The sequence below is a fragment of the Perca fluviatilis genome, chromosome 17, assembly GCF_010015445.1.
Source record: "Perca fluviatilis chromosome 17, GENO_Pfluv_1.0, whole genome shotgun sequence".
In the NCBI taxonomy this organism is placed as follows: domain Eukaryota; kingdom Metazoa; phylum Chordata; class Actinopteri; order Perciformes; family Percidae; genus Perca; species Perca fluviatilis.
Window position 1 is genome coordinate 14,096,870 of NC_053128.1, and position 21,516 is coordinate 14,118,385.

The 21,516-nt window shown below is 42.7% G+C and overlaps 1 protein-coding gene across 5 annotated transcripts in view; it reads left to right on the forward strand.

The window, feature by feature from the left end:
* Window positions 1-21,516, forward strand: part of LOC120545967 (A-kinase anchor protein 2) — a 93,252-nt gene that overhangs the window by 46,310 nt on the left and 25,426 nt on the right. For 3 of the 5 annotated variants that reach the window (XM_039780671.1, XM_039780672.1, XM_039780673.1), the window contains exons 5-9: window positions 981-1,095; window positions 1,636-1,657; window positions 2,672-2,797; window positions 4,858-5,691; window positions 13,104-13,189. In XM_039780671.1, coding sequence (XP_039636605.1) covers window positions 981-1,095; window positions 1,636-1,657; window positions 2,672-2,797; window positions 4,858-5,691; window positions 13,104-13,189 — 1,183 coding nt within the window. Of the gene's footprint in view, window positions 1-980; window positions 1,096-1,635; window positions 1,658-2,526; window positions 2,573-2,671; window positions 2,798-4,857; window positions 5,692-13,103; window positions 13,190-21,516 lie in introns of those variants that run through there. The other 2 variants (XM_039780676.1, XM_039780675.1) reach the window with 2 other exon arrangements.

Genomic DNA, 21,516 nt, shown 5'->3' on the forward strand with positions numbered 1-21,516 from the left:
GTGTGTGTGTGTGTGTGTGTGTGTGTGTGTGTGTGTGTGTGTGTGTGTGTGCGCGTGTGTATGTGTGTGTGTGTGCGTGTGTGCGTGTGCGTGTGTTTGTGCGCATAGGCCTAATTTAGGGGCAGTTTCGCGAATGTTAATGATGTCTTAAGACTGTCCTCGACAGAAGAACTGGTTGTATGGACATTGTTGTATCTTGCGTGCTGGTGTAAAATCGGGCTGACTGCTTGAAATCACACTCAATTCAGCTCAGGATTAAGGTGATTACTTACACTCTACAAGGCCTCCGTGTCAGACTAATCTTCATGAACAACTCGAGCAGGATAACTATACAGGATGACTGAGATTTATTGCCATACATGCCACATTCTACTGGATTTTTATAATTAACTTTTAAAACTTTTAAAAAACTAAAAGTGATGTTGCATCAGCAAATGTTAAAATAGGACTTTTATTTTATTTATTTCTGACCTCTAAAAGCATTTGTAATTTGCAATTTCCCAAATACCTCACTCAGATAGTTGTCCATTTTAGTTGCTGATTTCCCCCACCTTCTCTGTCTGGTCATTTCATGTGTTTGGAGCATCTGGATTATATCCAGATCAGATTTATCCACTTGAAAAGACTGGTGTGAATACACCCAGGAGACACTGAGAAGAGACTGAAATCTGACCGCTGAGACACATTTTAACCAAATGTTATAATGAACAGTCCAAATGCATCGCTCCCTCTGCAAGCAACATCCCAAAGCATCATCACAGCAACTGGTTTGCATGCTAACCGTAGATGTATCAAAGTACTAAGTGTAAATGCAATGTGGTTATTATTGGGAAGCAATCCATATCCTTTTTTTCAGCTTATTTGAGAATTCCTAATATTAACCTTCAAGCAGTAATTTCCAGAGCTCTTTTTTTCTGTAAATGGGAACCAACTACTTTTCTAATATAATGAGAGGAAATGTCCCCCCTTGTATTTTTCAGGCTGGAGTCTGAAATCGGTACACTGGAGAATGAAGAGTCTCAGATATCAGCCAAAGAGCAGGTTCTACGGGAACGTCTGAAAGAGACGGAGCGCTCGATAGAAGACCTGCAGAAGGTATAAGAACATGAACAGTTGGAGAACCTTGTATGAGCTTTTAACACACATTAATTGTCTTTTGTGAGCGCAAATAAAGAAAAAGTGATTAAAAACACGAGTGTGCTAGCTATAAATGAGATGAATTAGGTTACTCAAAACAGTTACTCATTAATTGCACTGTAAAACAATGATTAAAAATGCACTTTGCAGTCATCTTGCTGCAAATATTGAATGTTGAAGGGGGCAGCACTAAAGAAATTTGCTTTTGAAACATAAGTGGTTATATAGAAGTAGTGACAGAATACTGTATCTAGTCTAGCTTATTCTCTAAAGAATTGAACAAAGATGATGATGGTGGTAAACAAGAAAAGGTAGAAACACATGTTGGTTTTAAATGCTTTGCAAGGAACAAATATGATTTTATCAAAAATGTTCCGTACATATACAAATAATATTTCTATATTACATAAAGCCTTCAATCATGACTATTTTTCAAAATATCCCCAAAAATATCCCTCTGCTATTGCTCATTTGGATTGTCTCCTGTCTGTCTTTCAGAGTCTGATGACCCAGGATGGAAGTGTACGCACACACACACACACACACACACACACACACACACACACACACACACACACACACACTCCTCTGACTTATTGTTGTTTCCTAGCAGTGGGGTCCCTCTCTTTCCCTTTTTTTATGTGTGTGTGTGTTTGTGTGTGTGTGTGTGTGTGTGTGTGTGTGTGTGTGTGTGTGTGTGTGTGTGTGTGTGTGTGTGTGTGTGTGCGTGCATGCGTGCGTGTGTGTGTGTGTGTGGGAATAATAGTCTCGCTGAGGCAGGAGGGATGCAGGCCAGAGCACACTCCTGAAACACACTCAGCCATACCCATGGACACACACGTAGACATATATATACCTGCACACAAACACACACACGCACCGAAAAAAAGGCACATTTACACCCACACACAGAACCCGGCTTAGCGGGACTATTGAAGCTCACACACACACAAGGCCATGACTCTGCAGCCTGCAGTCAATGACTTTATCCCCCTATTCACCAACAATCCCTGTAAGCCCCGAAAGCTTTGTTCCTGCAATCACACACACAAACACACACACACACACACACACTTCTGCTGCATAAGCACTGAACCTCAGAGGTGCTACAGTTGCCGTGGACACAGAAACAGAACGATGAGGAGAATTAGATGGTGTGTGTGTGTGTGTGTGTGTGTGTGTGTGTGTGTGTGTGTGTGTGTGTGTTTGTGTGTGTGTGTGTGTGTGTGTGTGTGTGTGTGTGTGTGTGTGTGTGTGTGTGTGTGTGTGTGCGTGTGTGTGTGTGATAGGGGCGGGCAGGGTCACTCAGGGGTGTGGTTAGTTTTCCTGTTGGGGGGCTAGGCTGAATGTGTGTGTGTGTGTGTTTGTGTCAGGGTGTGGGTGTGGGTGTGTAAAGTACTCAGCATGCGTGTGCGTGTGTATCGGCATGCGCCTGGTGAGTGAGTGTGTACAAGTGTGTTTGTGGCTGTCCCTCACGGCCTCTAACGTTCCTCTGACCATGTGTCATTTCCTCCCCTGTGCTCCTGCTCACTAGATGCCACCAGCTGCATGTCCGCCCCTCTCTCGGACTGCACAGACCCCGATCCACACCACCTTGTCCTGGCCACGCAGCCCAGGACTGGCCAACCTGCCTGCGGAGAGCACGCCATACCAAGACCTGGTAAGAAAGGGGGAGGAGAGGAGAGGAGGGGGAGGGGGAGGGAGGGGAAAGAAGAGAAGAAAGAGGGAGGGAGGGAGGGAGGACAGGAAGATTTTGGGCGGCAGCCAAGTTGGATTATAAGCAGGACTAACTCGCGCGCACATGGAGGGTGGACAGGCACACATACACACACGTTCACATAATTTGAGTCATATCTCATGTGGACTTTAACTGATGTTCTAATGACACACACTCAACCAGTGTGTATCCATACTGTATACTGAACGCACATCAGGCATTAGATCAATATTTGAATTGACTTTGGAGAATGTGTGCTGTCTCCAAGTTCATGTTAGTAATAACTTTTGACAAGACTCAAAAGAATCAAATGTATAAATTAATTTGCATTACTTTTAGTCTAATAGTATAGAATAATAATAGAATTATTGGAACAATATATTTTTAGTTGTAGACTAGGTTAATCATTATTAGCTTAAGTTTTGATACTAGTGGGTTTGGGATTAGTAATAGTTCTCTTACTCTTAATATTTGTATTACACTCTTAGTTATACCAATAGTATAAACAAATAGTTTCTTTGATACTTTAGTTGATACTAAGTACTTACATGTTGGTTTCATTGTATTTAGTGGTGCTGACTTTGCGGTGCAGGAATAGCTCTACAAAATAAAAGCTCAGATAAGATAAAGCTTTTTACATGAAGCATAAGAACAGAACTAAACCTCATGTATAATTATTATCATTTACTTAATATTTACTCTGCAAAATTAACTGAAATTATACTTTACTGCAGATGCAATTGTTTTTTTTTATAATCACTATGAAGCGTTTTGTTTTTTTTCAAGAGTGTGAGGACTAATGGTGAAATATTGTTCTTGACATTTCCCAAGTCAGTGGGAGTCTTTAAAGAAGGCAGTACTTCGCTAATATAACTTGCTAGATATTTTATAGTCTTAAAGGAGAATTCCGGCGCAAAATGAACCTAGGGGTTAATAACACATCATTACAGAGTCGATTGTTTCTCTGGGATCTGTTTTCATGCTAATCGAATGCGTTTCTAGCTTTAAACAAGCTACAGCAAACCGGTGGTTAGCTGCTAACGCTAGCTTTCGGGGCAGATGGTAAGTCGCTATTTTATACCACTAACAAGGCTCAAAATAGCAGCACACTTCAACGTTAGCATAATGAGGGTCCCTACATGTAAACAGAAGCATTGAGAACTTTGTAAGTGTACATACAGTTTATTAAAAAAATAGATTATAAAGACAGTAGCGTTCACATATAAAAGCAGGCGCCATCTTGGGAAAACAGTCATGACCAGTCGAACGACGAACGCCGTGCTTGAGCTGTGTTACTGGTTACTGGTTGCACGGCGTTCGTTGAAGTGTGGTGCTATTTTGAGCCTTGTTAGTGGTTTAGAAATAGCGACTTCTTTTTACTTTACCCATGCCCCGACGAATAGCTTTATAAGCTAATCAGCGTTTTGCGCTATCTTGTTTCAAGCTAGAGACACATTTGATTAGCGTGAAAACATATCGCAGAGAATGGTCGACTCGGTAATCATGTGTTATTAACATTATTAGGTTCATTTTGCGCCGGAATTGTCCTTTAAGCGACTTAATTGCACACCATTCCTGTGGTTTACTAGATAGTACCATTTACAGTATACTTGTCCTCACTTAAGTAGATTAGACACGTTGAGGGAAAGTTAGGTATTTTTATTTGTATTTCTTTTTCACTAACCTGCATCTGTGGTTTGCACCTCTAAAGGATAAAGTTGAGGTAATGTTTGTGTTTTGACTAATTTGATATAAAGCAGTTAGAATAAGAAACATATATTGCAGTGGCAGGTATTAGTTTATCAGAGAACACTGTGTCCCCATCCTCATGCTTCACTCCCTCCACTTTTTCCTCCCAACACCCCCCACCTCCTCCACTGCTCCCTCCCCACCCCTTCACTTTTACTTCAAACCCCAATCCCTTCTGCATCAACCCCTCCCTCCTCCCTGTCTCTCCTCTCTGTCACTCCCCTCCCTCCCCTCCCTCCCTCCCCTCCTAACAGCAATGTTTGCCATGGAGATCAACGTTCAGCATGACCCGCAGACCGGCGAGCAGCGCATCCTGTCCGCCAACCGCGTGAGCCCGCTGGATGCGGCCTCACGCGGCATCAAAGTCTACGACGATGGCAGAAAAGTGGTCTACGAGGTCACTTCCTCCGGGGGCGTTTCCACCAGCACCTTGGAGAATGGTTGGAGCTCTGCGCAGGTTGACCAGCTGGTCCAGCGGGCCGCCAGGCCTGCCGTACAAGGAGGAGACGGCGGCCGGGGTCAGGTGGCCGTGACTGTGACCCCGGCCGCCCCGCAGGCTTATGTGTCCCCAGCAGATGTTGACGATCTGTCTCCACCCTCCTGCGCCCCGCCATCCATTCCTTCAAGCCCGCCAGCCCAGGTCACCCTCCAGAGGGAGACCCGGCTTGGCATGATCCCCCCCTCTGCTCCAATCACAACCCAGCCCGGCTCCTCGGCCCACCCGGGCGGCGAGCTCACCTCCCAACCCGAGGCCAGCGCTGAGCACCCGGTCACCATGGTGTTCCTCGGCTACCAGGACGTTGAGGACACGAGCGAGAGCAGGCGGCTGCTAGGTTTCGACGGCGCGGTGAAGGCCGAGGTGGTTCTGATCGACGAAGACGACGAGAAGTCGCTGAGGGAGAAGACGGTCACCGACATGTCCATCATCGACGGCACGGCGGCCGACCTCGTGTCAGGGCGGCCGGCCACGTCCGAGGCCGTCAGCACGGAACTGTCATCCGACGGCCGTGAGCCCGACAGCACCTCCTCGCCCCCCGCCAACCCCGACGCCAATGCGCCCCCCCCGCCCGGCCTCACCCCCGCCACAGGTACAGACAAGAGGAAACGCTGCGAGTGCTGCATCCTCATGTGACTGAATCTTCTCCCTCTTCCGCCCTTTTATTATTACCCACAACACCCCTCTCTTCTCCCCTGTCTCTGGATGGTTACTAACAGAAGCCCCGCCCTCCTCTTCCTCTTCCTCCTCCTCCTCCTCCTCTGGACTCTGATCGGCTGGCACACACATGCACGCACACACGCTCTTGTCTGACTTTTGACTTTTGCCTCAGTTACGTTATTACCTCCACATCTCTGCTCTTTCGTTGCCCCTCTCTGTCAACATGGAGGCTCTGGCTTCACACCTCCTGTCTCCTCAGACACCTTACATTCAAATCAAGCCAGAATGAAGCTGTTGTCACGCTGCTATATTATTGGTAAAAACAGACATTCAGAGGGTGAACATTGTTGTTGTTGGCAAACAGCCTAAACCAGGTAATATAAAACTTCTCTCAGTGGCCAATAAGACTTTACGGACAATCAGTCACAGTGCCATGCTGTCTAACCACACAATAGATCTGGACGATCAACCAGATCATCGCCCTTTAATAAGCCAGTTTGTACGACATTCAAAAAAGACGGACACGGTCTCAGTCATTTTTATTCAAATCTCTCTATCCTGTCACCTCCCACTTCTCTTTCTCTCGCCCCCCACCCCCCCTCCCCCCTGCTTGACAGATTCTTTCCTGTTGTCTCCATACATACACAGACACACACAAACAACCGCACACCCAACCCACAAACTCAAACAACCCCCTCCCCATTCCTTGTACCGACTCTCTCTGACCAGGGGGGAGAGGAGGGTACTCATTGCCTTGGTTTCTTTATGTGCCTCTTCATTCTTTCACATTGATAGTCCTAACAAAAAAAATTTGACATAATTAGAAGTTTCTATTAGGCTTTTGTTTCAGTTTGCCGTTGTTATCTGAACTTTTTTTTTTTTCTTCTTCTTTTGTTTTGAACTTTGAATGGCCATGGAATTGTTGGGACGACTGTTTCCGTGGGAAACTGAGGTTTTTGACACTGTAGTTAGTAGTAACAGGACTCTCTATATCTCCTTATCTCTCTTTTTCGCTCTCGTTTAGTCCATTAACTCCAGCTATTCCACTGCTGAGGCCATTTCCTCCTATTGTAGTATCTCCTAAAACCCCCCCAAAAAAAAGGAAGCGCCCCCCCCCCCCCCCCCCCACATCAAAAAAAAAAAAAAAACCCCCTCCCCCAGTCAAAAACCGTAAAACAACCCCAACCCAACCCCATGTAAACACTCCCCCCCCCCCAGGACCATGTATTTCCATCTATGGAAACAAACATGGGTTACTACCACTAACAGCAGGGCACACATTTTTGAATAATGAACATTGACAAGCACTACCATTTTACTAAATTATCACAGCTGTGCTTAAATGAGCTTATAAAGAAAGATGATGTGCAATTCATCTTCATCTCTTTGTCCACTAAATTCACTTCACTGCTGCAGAATGCCACCAGAGATCCATTATACTCTTTACAATTCAAAGAGACTGAAAACACTGCCAGCTCACGCTGTAGTCACCAACCAGGCCCTCGTTTACAAGGGTGCTGCAAATAATGTGGCCTGGATGTCATTAAAACATCACTGATTTTTCAGAAAAAGCCCTAAAAAGCAGTTCTCATCCTCATTCTGCTGAATGATAATGGATGCTCTGGAAAGATTTTTGCTTCATTTCAAGTGTCTTTGATGTTACGTGGAATAGAAAGATTTGTGGTGCTCAATAGGCATCTGGTGAATAGATTTTTGGAGAGTTAGTGACTAAACTTTGCCATTGTACGCTGCAGAGACATAACTGTTGTTAGATTAAGATCAATAAAGTTACAGTATATGGGACAGATATGGGATTGTGGAAGACGCTGGCACATTTACAAAGAGGTTAGAGAGGCTCCTCATATCCAAATAATGCAATTTCGTGTTCTTTATGTGGCTCAGGTGCATGTGATGTGGCCATGATGTCCCTGGCTCAAATCCAACCTGGCTCTTACTATAATTTATTCACATCAACAACAACAAATATTCGCATCATGGACAACTAAAACGGAAAAAAAGGTGACAGTGACCTGAAGAGCCTCAACAACCTTTTTCCAGTGTGCAGTACTTCAGCCATGTGTTTGATTGCTTTTCTGGTCCTGGCCATAGAGTAGAGAACATAACATATTTCTATGCACTGTGTACTAACTCTGATAATACTTATAAAAAGAATGATTTGTTGGCAACAAATAGCATATTTCCAGCATTGAAAGGTCTCTGGATAGATCCATTTTCTCCTTACATGGCTCTGTGCAAAGCTATACAATCCCACCTCTGAACTGTCCTGTCGGTACAGAAACTGTATGTCGGCCTTCAAACACAACATGCTTTAGTGTGATAGGCCACTGCTGCTGTCAGTCAGTCCAGCTGGCTGTGTGATTGGCCACCACCAGGCCCGCCGGGGGTCTAGTTTCCTGTGTAGATAAAGAATGTAAATATGCTCTATATTCTATTTAGTGATTATTTTATTTTCCACATCTATATAGAGATCTAGAGATAATTCAGATTATTATGGGTACTAGACATTGTTCCGATGTCCTACGATGCCATATGACGACTGTATGTGTTTACAAGCGCGAGCTTTGTATATTTTCATTCTCTTACCTTCACTGCTTTGCTGTGTGTAATCTCACAATTAACCCCACACAACGTGTTCCCCTCTTCTGACCACCACCACCTTCTCTGAACTTTTGGCGGCTGCTATCCTTCCCCAGATGTGTTACGGTTGGCCACGAAGGCATCTGAGGATCTTAAAACATTGTGCAGAGGCAGGATCTTAACATAACCATTGGATTTGCATGGTAGCCTAATAACTATAAACCATTCGATTAACATTATTGCTGACCTTTTTCCAAAAGCATACTGCACGTTTCTACAGTGATTCCCCCCAAGGCAGCCATCGGTTTCCATTCATTTAAGCAAACATTAAAATCTGATTGACTTGATTTGCTTAAGATAGATCATTAAAAATGTGTTTTAATCAAAGCTAGTAATGGTCGAATTTCATCAGCAAAATAACAATTTTACAGACAAAAACATATTTTTTTTTTTAGCAAATTCACATTATGCTTTTCACCATGTCTGTTCTCGTGGTTCAAATTTAGCACAACAGATCTCATGGGGGAAAAAAAATGCCAAGATGGTCCTTCAGAGCAGCTTGTCGCAGTTATTTTCCCTCTCTAAGTTTATTTGCAGACTGCAAGGCCTGTGTATGCTGGGGACAATTATTAAGGTCCTGTTCGGTGTCCCAGATCTGCCAAAACATATTCATTGCATGACTGTTTGGTTTTAAAGATTGAGGAGGCTAAGCAGAGAAGTGTATCCTCAAAAGTGTAGTGTTAGATTCCCCAAGGTGTAACGCACACATGATGTGCAACGAAGCAAAGAAGCACTTAACTTTTTACCTACAAAACGAAATACAATCACAATCTCAAAACTATTAAAAAAGGAAGAAGAAGAAGAAAGGAAAAAAAAAAAAAAGTAAGGCTGAGTTCAAGTTAATGGAGCTTGACCAATCCAGTTAGCCTGTGTGGGTTTGTGTGTGCGTGTTTTCGATGTAATGCAAGGAGCTGTACATGAACAACAGACTTGTTGAGTTTACCAGCCCCACTGCCACGCCTGCAGTACTCCTCTGACTCTGTAGGGGTCTCTCTTTTTTCTTGTCTGCTTGCCCTCACGGTTGTATGGACTGTTAAAACAAAAAAGGAGCCATTTTCTATTGTTCACACTTCTCTCTCTCTCTCTCTCTCTCTTTTTCTCTTTCTCTCTCTCTCTCTCTCTCTCTCTCTTTTTCTCTTTCTCTCTCTCTCTCTCTCTCTCTATGGGTATGACAACTCACACTGTCACATTCTCATTCTCTCTCATACTCTCTATCTCTCTTTCTGATGTCTGTATCCTCTCTCTTTGGTCAATAAAGCTGAGTTTCTCCAGTGCCCTCCTGCCGTCTCTTGCTTGTTGTTCTTTCCATCTGTCTCTAACATTCACTTTGTCATTGGCTGCTGACAAACAGATCACAAGCTATCCTTACTGCACCCCCTATCTGTTATAATACCCACTGCCACTAACAAACACAGACATTCACACACACATTATTTTACACTTAAAAGAAGGGAATATTTTGTCCAGAGTGTTTTCAAAGGTCACATAGGACAAAAATGCAGTCAGGTTATCAATCACTATTTTTCAAAGTCGCACCACAGATTCACAAATGAAATATCAGCTCATACAACTTTGTGTTTATGCCCAATATAATAAATACAACTTTTAAGTCTCATTTACTTAAGCCCAGTCAAGCCAACAAACAAACTAGAGCAAGACTAAAGCCCCTGTCATAGCAAGTTGGAAGTTACATAACTACGGCTTTCATTTACTGAGTAAGACCTTCTTTATTCTGAGTACCTCCGAATATTTACTAGATTGAAATAGCGCATAATGCAATAAATGCTTGACAAAAAAAAGCCAAATAAGTGGCCAGGTTGGCTCAGTGGGTAGAACAGGCGCACGTATACTTGGAGGTTTATGCATCGACGCAGAGGTCCAGGGTTCGAATCCGACCGGTAACGATTTCCTGCATGTTTTCCCCCTCTCTCTCTCTGCCCTTTCTCACCTAGCTGTCCTGTCAAATAAAGGTGGAAAAGCCCAAAAAATTATAAAAAAAAAACAAAGCTAGGGCGCCTGGGTAGCTCAGTTGGTAGAGCAGGCGCCCGTGTATAGAGGTTTACTCCTCGACACGTCCGGGTTTCAACTCTGACCTGCGGCCCTTTGCTGCATGTCATTCCCTCCTCTCTCTCCCCTTTCGTGTCTTCATCTGTCCAGTCAATAAAGGCCTAAAAATGCCCAAAAAATAAATAAATATGTCCATGAATTTGAAAAATTTGGCTGAACACTGAGGTGCAAGGCTCTGTGCCTGGAGCCGCACACTCACTGTGAGATGCTCTGAGAATGGGATTATAGCCTGAAACTTTAAATTGTTTATGTTAGTAGGTTAACTCTTAAAACAGCTCAACTGCAACATGGTACAGTATCAGTCTGTTTCTACTAGAAATATAAAAATAATAATAAATAAAGGATGGCTGTATAAGTACTGGAATGCAGTGCAGAGTTTTAATATAAGCTCTCTCTTTCAGTATGACTATGGCCACTGCTCATGAAAAATGTCTCTAATATTACTGCAACATTCCTGTAGGGACTCATACTGTGTCTGTGGCCTAAACACACTGCAAAAAATACAGAGTGGGTAGGAGCATAGGAGGGTAAAAAGGTGTAAGTGTTTTAGAAGATAGGTAGCTAAACAGTTAGATAAATAGATAGCGGATCAGTCTAGATACCCCAATGCCCTAGTTTGCAGGAGCAACCTAATAATAAAACTGATAACACCACAGCAATGAAGAGAGAGGACAACAAAGAAAAGCAATATGCCTACCTCACTAAACACTAAACATGTACCGCGTGAGACTCCCACTCATTTAAAAGCACACTGCATGAACACAGAGTCCTGTTCATGGACACTTTCAAGGTTAACATTTATAGTGTACTGTACATACCATACACTATGGACTTTATATCAGGACATGAACATCTTCTGAAACCACAGATACAGAGAGCAGTACAGTCTCACCCTTCCGTTGATAATGTGCGTCTATCTCGGATGACGGACCGGGTGTTATCATTTCCCTTTAAAACACGCATGATCTGGAGAGGGCAGCAACACAAAACATGACGCACACTTCCCCCAAGAGGACATTATACAAGGTGATACATGATTGTATTCCATACGTCATGATGAGAAACAGGACTAACACACGTGCACACACTCCTTCCTGCACATAGGATGTGATTTCCGTGAAAATGAGCACTAATCGATTTATCTTAAGACAATGGCGGCCTGCTGTCTTTCACAGAAAACACGACTGCAGATAACTGTTACACAGTCACACACGCACGCACGCACGCGCACACACACACACACATGACAGGATGATAATCGACACAACAGTGGAAAATATGTATCACTGTAAGCATGCATTATAACATTGTGACTTGGAGTGCTCTAGGCCGCATGCACAGTAACTCACAGCACTGACTGAACTGGGATTTGTAACATTGCACATGATTTGTGGTTTACTCCTTTAACTCTAACTCTACATACAGACAATAGCACAAACAATTTAAAGCAAAAATGATGAGGTACGAAATGAAGGTGCAACCAGATATGTCAGCTGAATTATTAGATGTACAGTGGACCTGAATAACAACATACACTGGGTCTCATTTTCCTGGGAGTAATTGTAATACACTACTACCGCTGCTGATCCTACTAATACTACTTCTATACTACCATTGCCAATACTGTAACTTCTATTCCTATTCCTAGAACTATTCAGATCCTTTAAAAGTAATAACACGTATAAAATACTACTTAAAAATAAGCATTATAAGAAAACGTCAGTGTTATATTATGGTATATGCATAATTATCATGCGTTAATGTTTAAGCAAGATTTTAATAGTGGGTAGTTTCATCTGTACTCTATAAAATTATATATTTTGTATATTAAATAGTAAACTACAAAGTGGTTATTATAGCTGTCAAATACATAATGGAGTAAAAAGTACAGTATTTGCCTCTGAAATGTAGTATAGTTGAAGTGTAAAGCAGCATAAAATGTAAATACAGAAGCAAAGTAAATGTACCTTAAAATACTGTACATTTAAGCACAGTATTATAAGAGTACATGTACTGAGTTACTTTTCTATCACTGGCCACTACTACCACAGTTGCTGCTATACCGTGACAGCAAAAACTACTACAGTTGCAGGAGTCGTTGCAGTTGCGGCGGCAGTAGCAGCGCAGCAGCAGTAGCAGTGGTGATGGGAGTAGCTGAAGCATATTAAGTATAAGTATTCATGTTGATATTTTGTACTCTAACAGCAGTGTTATTACTTCAGTCCCAGTGAGTGTGGGTATCAGGAGGTTCAGGTTGATAAGTGATGATATATGGAACCAGATGAACAGGACTCCTCGAGGTAGAACTGGGTCACTCAAGCAGCAAAGAACAGAGTCAAGATAAAAGTACAGCCAGAAACAAATAGATTTATTATATATGTCAAGCAAGCACAGTTGCATTACAAAATCTCACAATTATAATATTTTTGACTTGAATAACAGATGCTAGCAGTTCACTGATTTACAATCCACCACAAAAGCATGTTAATATAATCATATTTACAGGTCAGCTGCATGTCGCTTGCCAAAAAGGTCACCCACGGGTACAAATGATTATGAAAGAAGATGATAATCAAAGATATAAATGGTAACAATAACTCAAATTTTGTTTTATCATAGGCTACGGCCAAACACCGGCGATTACCACGACAACAGCAAATGGTTTTCAAGCTTCAGTGCCAACCAGGCATCCTCACACCGCCATGGTGAGTAGTCTCTGCCCGTTTGAGTGTGTTTTTATGTAACGGTGCAATTACTTGAATCCATAACTACTTTGTAGAAAGTAACAATTATCGGCAGGATGAGTGTTTCTACAGATATTCTGCACATATAATTGTACTCACACATTTTGTCAGAAAGCTTGGTTTGACATCAAAAGAGTTAGGGGCTACACCAGTTCACTACCGGCCAGGAAACCTTCCCTGATACTGTTATGCGGTTAGGAGACTGTTTTACACCTTTTACATGGGATTACAGGCTTCCAAGCAACAATTTCCGTTATTATTTTTTTTTTTTTACTGTTTGTCTACTTTATGAGGTTGTGTCAGACTGGTCTGTTTTTTTATTTTTTTTTTATAAACATTTTAGCAGAGATGAAAAAAAAAAGATGATACACAAATCATAGTAAGAACAAAACAACCATAATGTGATAAGAGAATGTGGTCAGGTAAGATCTGTGAGTTCTTCTCAACTGGAAACATCTGTGCCAGATCAAGTCTTGCCATAGTGCATTGTTAGAGTTGATGAAATTCAGGCTGATCATTTCAAAATATGTACATATAGCTTTAGGGAAAGTGGGCACATCAGGAAATTAAATCCCCCTTGAATTCCTGAAAAAAAAAGGCGAGCATAGTGCTCCATCATGTCAGATAGCTTAGTGCCCCTTAGCAACATCGACAATAATCAAAAATCAATTAAGTATTTGGAGCAGAGGTTAGTGCTAACGTGTTTGCATCATTCTTCTGCCAGACTTTGAATTACATCTGCTGGGGGGGGGGGCTTCAGTCACATTTTTTCCTTTCTACAGGTGCATAGTTGTTTTGCAGTGTGCTGACATGTCACGCTACAGTGTCTCTATAATATTTTATAGCTAGCCATTGTATGTTTATTGCACTCAGTAAATTTAATTTAATAATACTCTAGCAATTTAGTATCACACTTCCATAAAGCTGTGGGCCTTGAGGAAGACTAGATTAAACAATGAAATGATCAGAATATGTGCAGCAGAGGCAGAGGTATCTGACTTTTAGCCCCATGAGTCACACCCCCAAAACATTGGATCCTACACTTCCCATGATGCAAGTTGATAGTGAACTGGACTTTTTGTGTAAAATCGTACCCCTTTATATGTAGTGGAGCAGCAGGAAGTGGCATAAATATAAATATACTTTTTTTCATTTAAAATAAATGTAGGCTACTAGTTAATTGTACTGTGCAATAGAGTAGGCTACTGAAGTAAATGTGTAGGTTAGCTTACTTAGTTACCACCACCGCCGCCTGTTCTGGAGTGTTCTGACTTTGTTGTTTCTCTAAAAATGCCACCTGAGCACATTTGACTAAGGGGAGGTAGAGCTGGAGGTGGGGAGACAGAGAGGTGGGGAGACAGGGAGGTGGGGAGACAGGGAGGTGGGGAGACAGAGAGGTGGGGAGACAGGGAGGTGGGGAGACAGGGAAGGGTACAGAAGAATGGGGGGTGCCGCCCCCGGCTGGGCTGCAGTCAGATTGTTTTGCAGCTGAATAAATGAATGAAAGGCAGTACTGGTAACCTGATCCGTCCGGGTCGGCCTCATTGTGCTTGGCTGGAGCTCGCGCTGGCGGCTCGCTCTCTGATTGTCTCTGGAACGGGACAGAAAACACTCCCGGGACCTCGCGAGCCCTGCATTATTCAGCGCGCGTGCCTAAAAAAAAAAAAAAGAAAGAAATAGAGAGAGAGAGAGAGAGAGAGAGAGAGAGAGAGGAGTGAAGGGGAGAGAAGAAGAAGAGGATAGGGAGGAGGGACCGCCGGTTGGCAAAGCTGGCGCGTAAAAGGAGCTCAATGTCATCCCAGTCAGAGCCTGCCGTTACCGTTACAGCTGTTGGGAGCACACGAGCATCCGGTCCTCTAGCCTACTTCTCCTCTCCGTTTGTTTCTCTGACGTCCCGCCGGCCGCCGCGTCCACACCGCTTCTTTTCTCGAGGGGAACGTTAAGGGGAAAAAAAGAAGACAAAGAAGAAGAAGAAGAAGAAGAAGAAGAAGTAACGGTCAGCAGGTCGGTTTCGCCTCCACCGTTAAACCTAATCCCGGTTATATTAGCCGTTTACGTTACTCGGTCTTAGGGAGCTCTGGGGGATCAGCGCTTTTGCTACTTTCCTCACGCAGGTAGATTGAATTCAAACAAAAGTAGGCTAATGGTCAAAACATAACACAAATGTATTTTAACTGAAGTTTCTGGAGAAAAGTAAAATCAAGTGGAGGGCGTGCGTGTATGTGTGTGTGTGCGTGCGTGCGCGTGTATGTCGGACTTTTTTTTTTTGCATATTTATGGTGCTGTTAGTTAGCTGTGTGTGTGTGTGTGTGTGTGTGTGTTGCTTCTTTGTGTGTGCGCTGGTTAACAGAGACCGAGACTGTAATTACACTGATTGGCTTTAAAGTGGTGAGGACACAGGATACTGCACCCTCCTCTCCTGAAGGAGAGAGACATCCAGAGGAGGTTAGTGGACCAGACTGCTTGCTGCAGTAGTGTCTATTTCTCTCTCTCTCTCTCTCTCTCTCTCTCTCTCTCTCTCTCTCTCTCTGTGCTCCTCCTCCTCCTCTGCATCACTTTAACCTAGATAATGAAATGACCTTAACCTGGTTTTCATCATCCCCGTACATGCTGAAGGACTTGGCATAGACCAAACACCACTATAGTGACAGTATATACTGTTGTTTAACTGGATGTTTGCTGGTTACTCACATTGGTTTTGTCCGGTTTATATACCCATCCTTTTGGTATCGTACTGGCTCATTGTGTAGTGTTCATTTAATATACTGTACTTGCTCTTGTAAAAACCCTTCATAAAACCTTAACACATGGTCAAGTCATCTTTTAAGACCCCACCCTTATGGGAAAGCACTCATTGGTTGCATTTTGAATATCACATGCACATGTTAACATTTAAAAAAAAAAAAGGTGAACCTTAGAGGCAGTCACGGATGTGCTGGTGTGTCACAGAGTAGCAGTCGATCAAACCAAAGAGAGAGCTGCCACATGTTTCAGAGCCAACCACCTGAAGCCAGACTTCATTTGTTTGCTCCAGATTTGCTTGTGGTGAATTTTCAACATTATCTCCTTGCGTGTAGCTGTTGCCAAGCAACTTGCAATTCTTTGATCGCAGACTTTGACGTTGTTCATGGTCAACGAGGGATTGACATTGCCGTGCTGGATGTTATTGGCTGTTTCTTTTTGTCCTCTGATACTTCATAAAGACATGTTTCAGTTTCTCTAATCTAATCATCCTTTTCTGTGTAGCTCAATGTTAAAATGATTTGCTGATAAATAACCCATATTGGGTCAGGTGATTAAGTCCACTGTGACCACTCGGAAAAAGATGCATACTCATTGTGCAGAAATAGTATGGTTAAATACAAAACACCCACCAAATGCAAAAGGGGAGGGGGGCAACTTACCCTGACCCTGTTATCCCATCACTCCCAATCATGCTGATTGATTTTACGTCACTGTAGAGTTACTGACGTTTTCCTTGAGTGCAGCTGACTAGCACAGTATCAAAGGAGTGATGCAAGCTCCAGAAATACAAGTGTGTCTCTTTGGACATTCTTACAGTTGCTTCTGAGATGTGTTCATTTTTAGTTATTTATTTGAGCACAGTTTACACAGCAGTGGCCCTAAGCCAGGCAAACACATCCACCTGTCGAGAAGAGGCAAAGGCAGCATCAGAGCCATAGCTTCAGATCCGTTCATCTTCATCTTTTTAAACAACACGCCTCATTACAGAGAGTTCAATCTGTGTTAAATCATCTCTTCAGGTAGATTTTTGGAGCAATAATAAAATCAGTAAAAACAGGGCACAAAAGCTCCATAGCAAAGCCACTGATGACATTTTGGTCCGATTTGATTAGTAACATTCAAAGTTAAGGGGTAAACAAAGTAGTGGTGGAGGTGTAAGCCTGTTTTTTTATTGTCCACACTGTATTTAGAATAGCTCATCGTCCGTGTGTTCACTGTTTTGTTTGGTCGCCACTCGAAATTACTAGCTGATTCTGGAAATAACGAAGCGAAGCAGCAAACTGCCAATTCAGAGTGTTTGCCAATACCTCTGCTGAGCCAGGGGACAGAAATATCACAGCCAGCTCTGCATTTGATTTTATAGTCAATGACAGGAGGTATCTGCCACATACTGAATCCCCCCCCACACCCCACAGAGAAAGTCAGTGTCTGTTAGGGTTGCTCAAGGTTTTCGTGCGTTGTGCAGCGTGTGCGTGTCTGGTCGAAGTACATTTTCCGTCCCCACCCCTCTCCGCAGCGTGGACTGTGGGAACATTGACAGGAACAACAAACTTATCAATGATGTCTTCTTCCTCCAAACCTCTCCCTCTTCCCATAAAGCACACACACACACACACACATACACACACACACACACACACACACACAGTGTGGTTGATGATGCTAACGATTGGTGAGCCAAGAGTACACAGGAGGTGGAAATGGGAATGAGGTGCTGAAGGAGAGACGGGATGAGAGAGACCGATGTGATGACAAGAAACAATGAGTACAAGGAGAGATAAAGGGCGGCACAGGTGTGTGTGTGTGTGTGTGTGTGTGTGTGTGTGTGTGTGTGTGTGTGTGTGTGTGTGTGTGTGTGTGTGTGTGTGTGTGTGTGTGTGTGTGTGTGTGTGTGTGTGATGGTGGTAGATGCAGTGGGGAATATAAGGCGAGTGAGGAAAACGGGAGAGAGGGAGGTGGAGGAGGGTGCTAGTAGGAAGTCTGTTCAGCCTCACACAGCTCAGTGTTGTTGACATTAACTGGCTCATGGCCTTTCAATGGCCGATCTGTTGATGGGCCTCCACTGGCTGTCTTCCAGGAAGAGAGTGATACTCCGCCTTGTGTTATTGGATGAAGTCCCAAACATTACAGTCATATCAGCGCCGTTCAGATGGACACCAATGTCATTCATACAAGCGACGTTACGTTTTGCGAACGATCCGATTCTTTTAAACGGCTCTTTGGTACAAAGAAGGGAACCCAGTTGTACTTAGTGAGAGACGTTTTCTTTCTTTCTTTTTTTTTTCGTACAGTATACTTGTTTTTATTGTGCCAGTTGAGTGTTGCATGAATTGCATTCAAGGCAAGGCAACTTTATTTACATAACATGTTTCATACATTTGATTGAAATCTTACCCCATTATTATCCTCGTGATTATTTTGCAGATAAACCCAATAACCCATGCCACCTAAAAAAAAAAAAAATGATGGAACATAGCCAAAAGATCCTGCTCCCTTCAAAGAGCTGTAATTCCCACGATTGTGGTTTCACAGTTTATAGATGTAATGAGAGTCATCAGCTGACAATGAGTGGATAGCATGAATAGGAAAGAAAAAAAAATGTGGCTTGGGGGTTTGTCATTGAAAATCATATGAGTGCCCCTCAGGCCAGCTATTAAACTGAGCATTGAAAATATTTTTTTCACAGCATTTAAACAAAGCCTCCTCATGTTTGTACATGTCTGAAGTAGCTAGAATTTAAAGTAGTTCTTTGGGCTATGAATAACACTTTGTGGCTATTTTTGATTGGCCCATGGGAATGGATGACAGCTAAAAGTGACACAGTAGTGTCTGTGTGTGTCTGCCTAAGGGCTTCTGGTTTATTTCTTATAACTTCTTTGATAATGCAGTAAAAAGAAGTCACCTTGACACAGTATAAGAAGAGCACATTTGAAGAGATGAAGGCACTTTTCAAAAGTCAGACTGTTAGAAGTTTGGATTCTTAATAAAACCAATCATAATGGCATATGAAAAAGGAAATATACCTGAGTCATGGGCCCGAGTGCTGTGATTGGGTATCCGGTTAGAGATGGTTTTGGTCCTTTGATAATCAAACTGAGTTGCCATCTTGTCTTTACTTCATTATTCAGTCAAATATCCATGCGGTGCTGAAAAATGAAGCCAATGCAAAAGTGTCGATAACTGCAGTTCATCAAGTGGCCACTTCAGGCTGACTCTAAAAGTGAGTCAATCGGCGGAGGCAACCGGGAGCTGGCCACTTTGTGTTTTATTTCGGATTTTCAGAATAAGAATAGGGCTGGGCGATATGGAGAAAATCAAATATCACAATATTTTTGACCAAATACCTCGATATAGATACCGCAATGATATTGTAGTGTTGACTATTGGTGCTCTCACAAAATATTTACACAATGAGATTTTTGATAAATTATCATCAGTAATGTAGATATAATGACTAAGTGGGTAAAGGTAAATAATAGAACAGTTACAACAGTCTGGTAAGTTCAGAAAATGACATCACTTTACTGTAATGCAGCCTTTAAAACCAGGAAAAGACACCACTTATGCCATATTACGATATTACGATTTCCAAAATCTAAGTCGAAATCTAGTCTCATATCACGATATCGATATAATATTGATATATTGCCCAGCTCTACCTATAGATGATGTCACGGATATTAGGTCCATACCTTATACAGTGTCTGCTAATGTCGTGTTTATTATTCCTGATCAGGAGTGACGGACATATCCACTCGCCAATTATATTTTTACTTGACCCAGATGCTATGGTAGAGCGGTTAACTCATCAACAGTCATGTATTTTGAGAAATATGTCATTGTAAAGCAGCATTGATCTCATCCATGCTTGTCACCATTTTTGTTGGAATGAATTCTGGCCCTGGCGCGTTATTATGGATCCCATGTAACTTCTAGGCAAGTCCCGCCCTACGAAGCAGCTCGATTGGTTGGTGTTAGGCATTGACCTCGAGTGGTTAAGGTTAGGATAGCCGATTGGTCAGGGGATAGAACCTGAACCAATCGGGTTAGGTTAACTTGCGTAAGCATGGACGCCTGGCCAATAGTAGTGTGTGAATGCTATTGAAGGGCAGGTTCCATAATACCATGGCCCTGGCACAAGAAGATGGCACTTCCTCATTCTTACTGCCTACAAAGCTCTGATTGGCTCACCTAAATTATTTGGTTTGGTGTATCCGCCACAAGGGAACACTTTTTTTTACTGCCATATTATGTTGAGACTCATGTCACTTTGAAAATGACAATGAAAGAAAATAATGCCTGAAGTAGGCTATTTTTTTTTGTCACATTCCATCTTCCATCAAAGTATTTTGTCCCGTGTTTTGGTATTTGTGTTCCAGAGAGGAAGAGAACTGAAGGGATGCAGGAAACGCAACAATACAACTCAGCCATGTGATGGCCACCATTACATAACCCCACCCACTATTGTCTGCAACATCCACCGACCATTGTTGTACTGTGCCACAGAAGTCATTCATTTAACACAAAAGCAGAGCACAAACCACCTGCTAGCACAAATACTGTGTTTACAACAAAGACACAAACACAGACAATGAAATTGCAGCAAAAAAATACCGGGAACAGGACATATTTAAGAAAACTGCCTTTGAACATTTCTAACTTTAAAAAATATATCAAATTTCTTGAAGGAAGCAGAGAGAGCTAAATTTCTTTCATTTTTGTTTTTACAAAAACAAAATAAACAGTGTCAGGAGTCAGGATGGAGTTTGACCTCTGATGACAGGGCTTCATTTTCTAACACAGTGCTGTGTTTAGGTGGTGAAAAGCTCCAGAAGTCTCTCTATCACATTCCAGCTTCAGACTGGAATGTGACTGCTACTTGGGCTTTAGGTGTTACAGAATGTGTGAGGGGGGGGTGGGGGGGGGGCCTCGGGGGGCGCCATCGTCTAGTGGGTTTTGTCATTTCGTATTCTACCTTATCCTTGTGAAAGCCCAGCCGAGCTGTGGACCCTTGACATCGGGGGCATTTTTAGGAAGTGAGGTCATTTTGGCGAGTGTCAAGAATTGTGATTTGTCTTTGAGGTTCAACCATCTTGTCTATGAGAAACGACTCACTACTATCAAACAATGGAGGACATGGTCCATAAGATTTTTTTTTATCCACTTCTAGTTCCCATCGCCTCACGAAATATCTTCCTTTGGGATGAGGCAGGTCAGGCAGTAGAGCAGGATTAAAAAAGATAGTCCTGAGCACACCTCTAGGCTGCAGCTCTCATGTTTTTCAACTGTAAAAATTCACTCTATGCAGTTACTGCTGCTGTCAAGGATGTTCATGCAGGTTGTTGAAAGGTTGTGTGGTCAATACAATACAAGGAATCAGTAAGTGAATCGGAAGAAGATAAGGTACTGTAGGTAACCGGGGCAAAAGAGGAAACACCAAACAGTAGGTTACAACACTTCACCACAAAGTAATTCTTGGAATGTGCTAAACGGCACAGGCTGTGTAACAGAATCTGAGGGGAGTTTTGTTGAAAGGTTAGCTT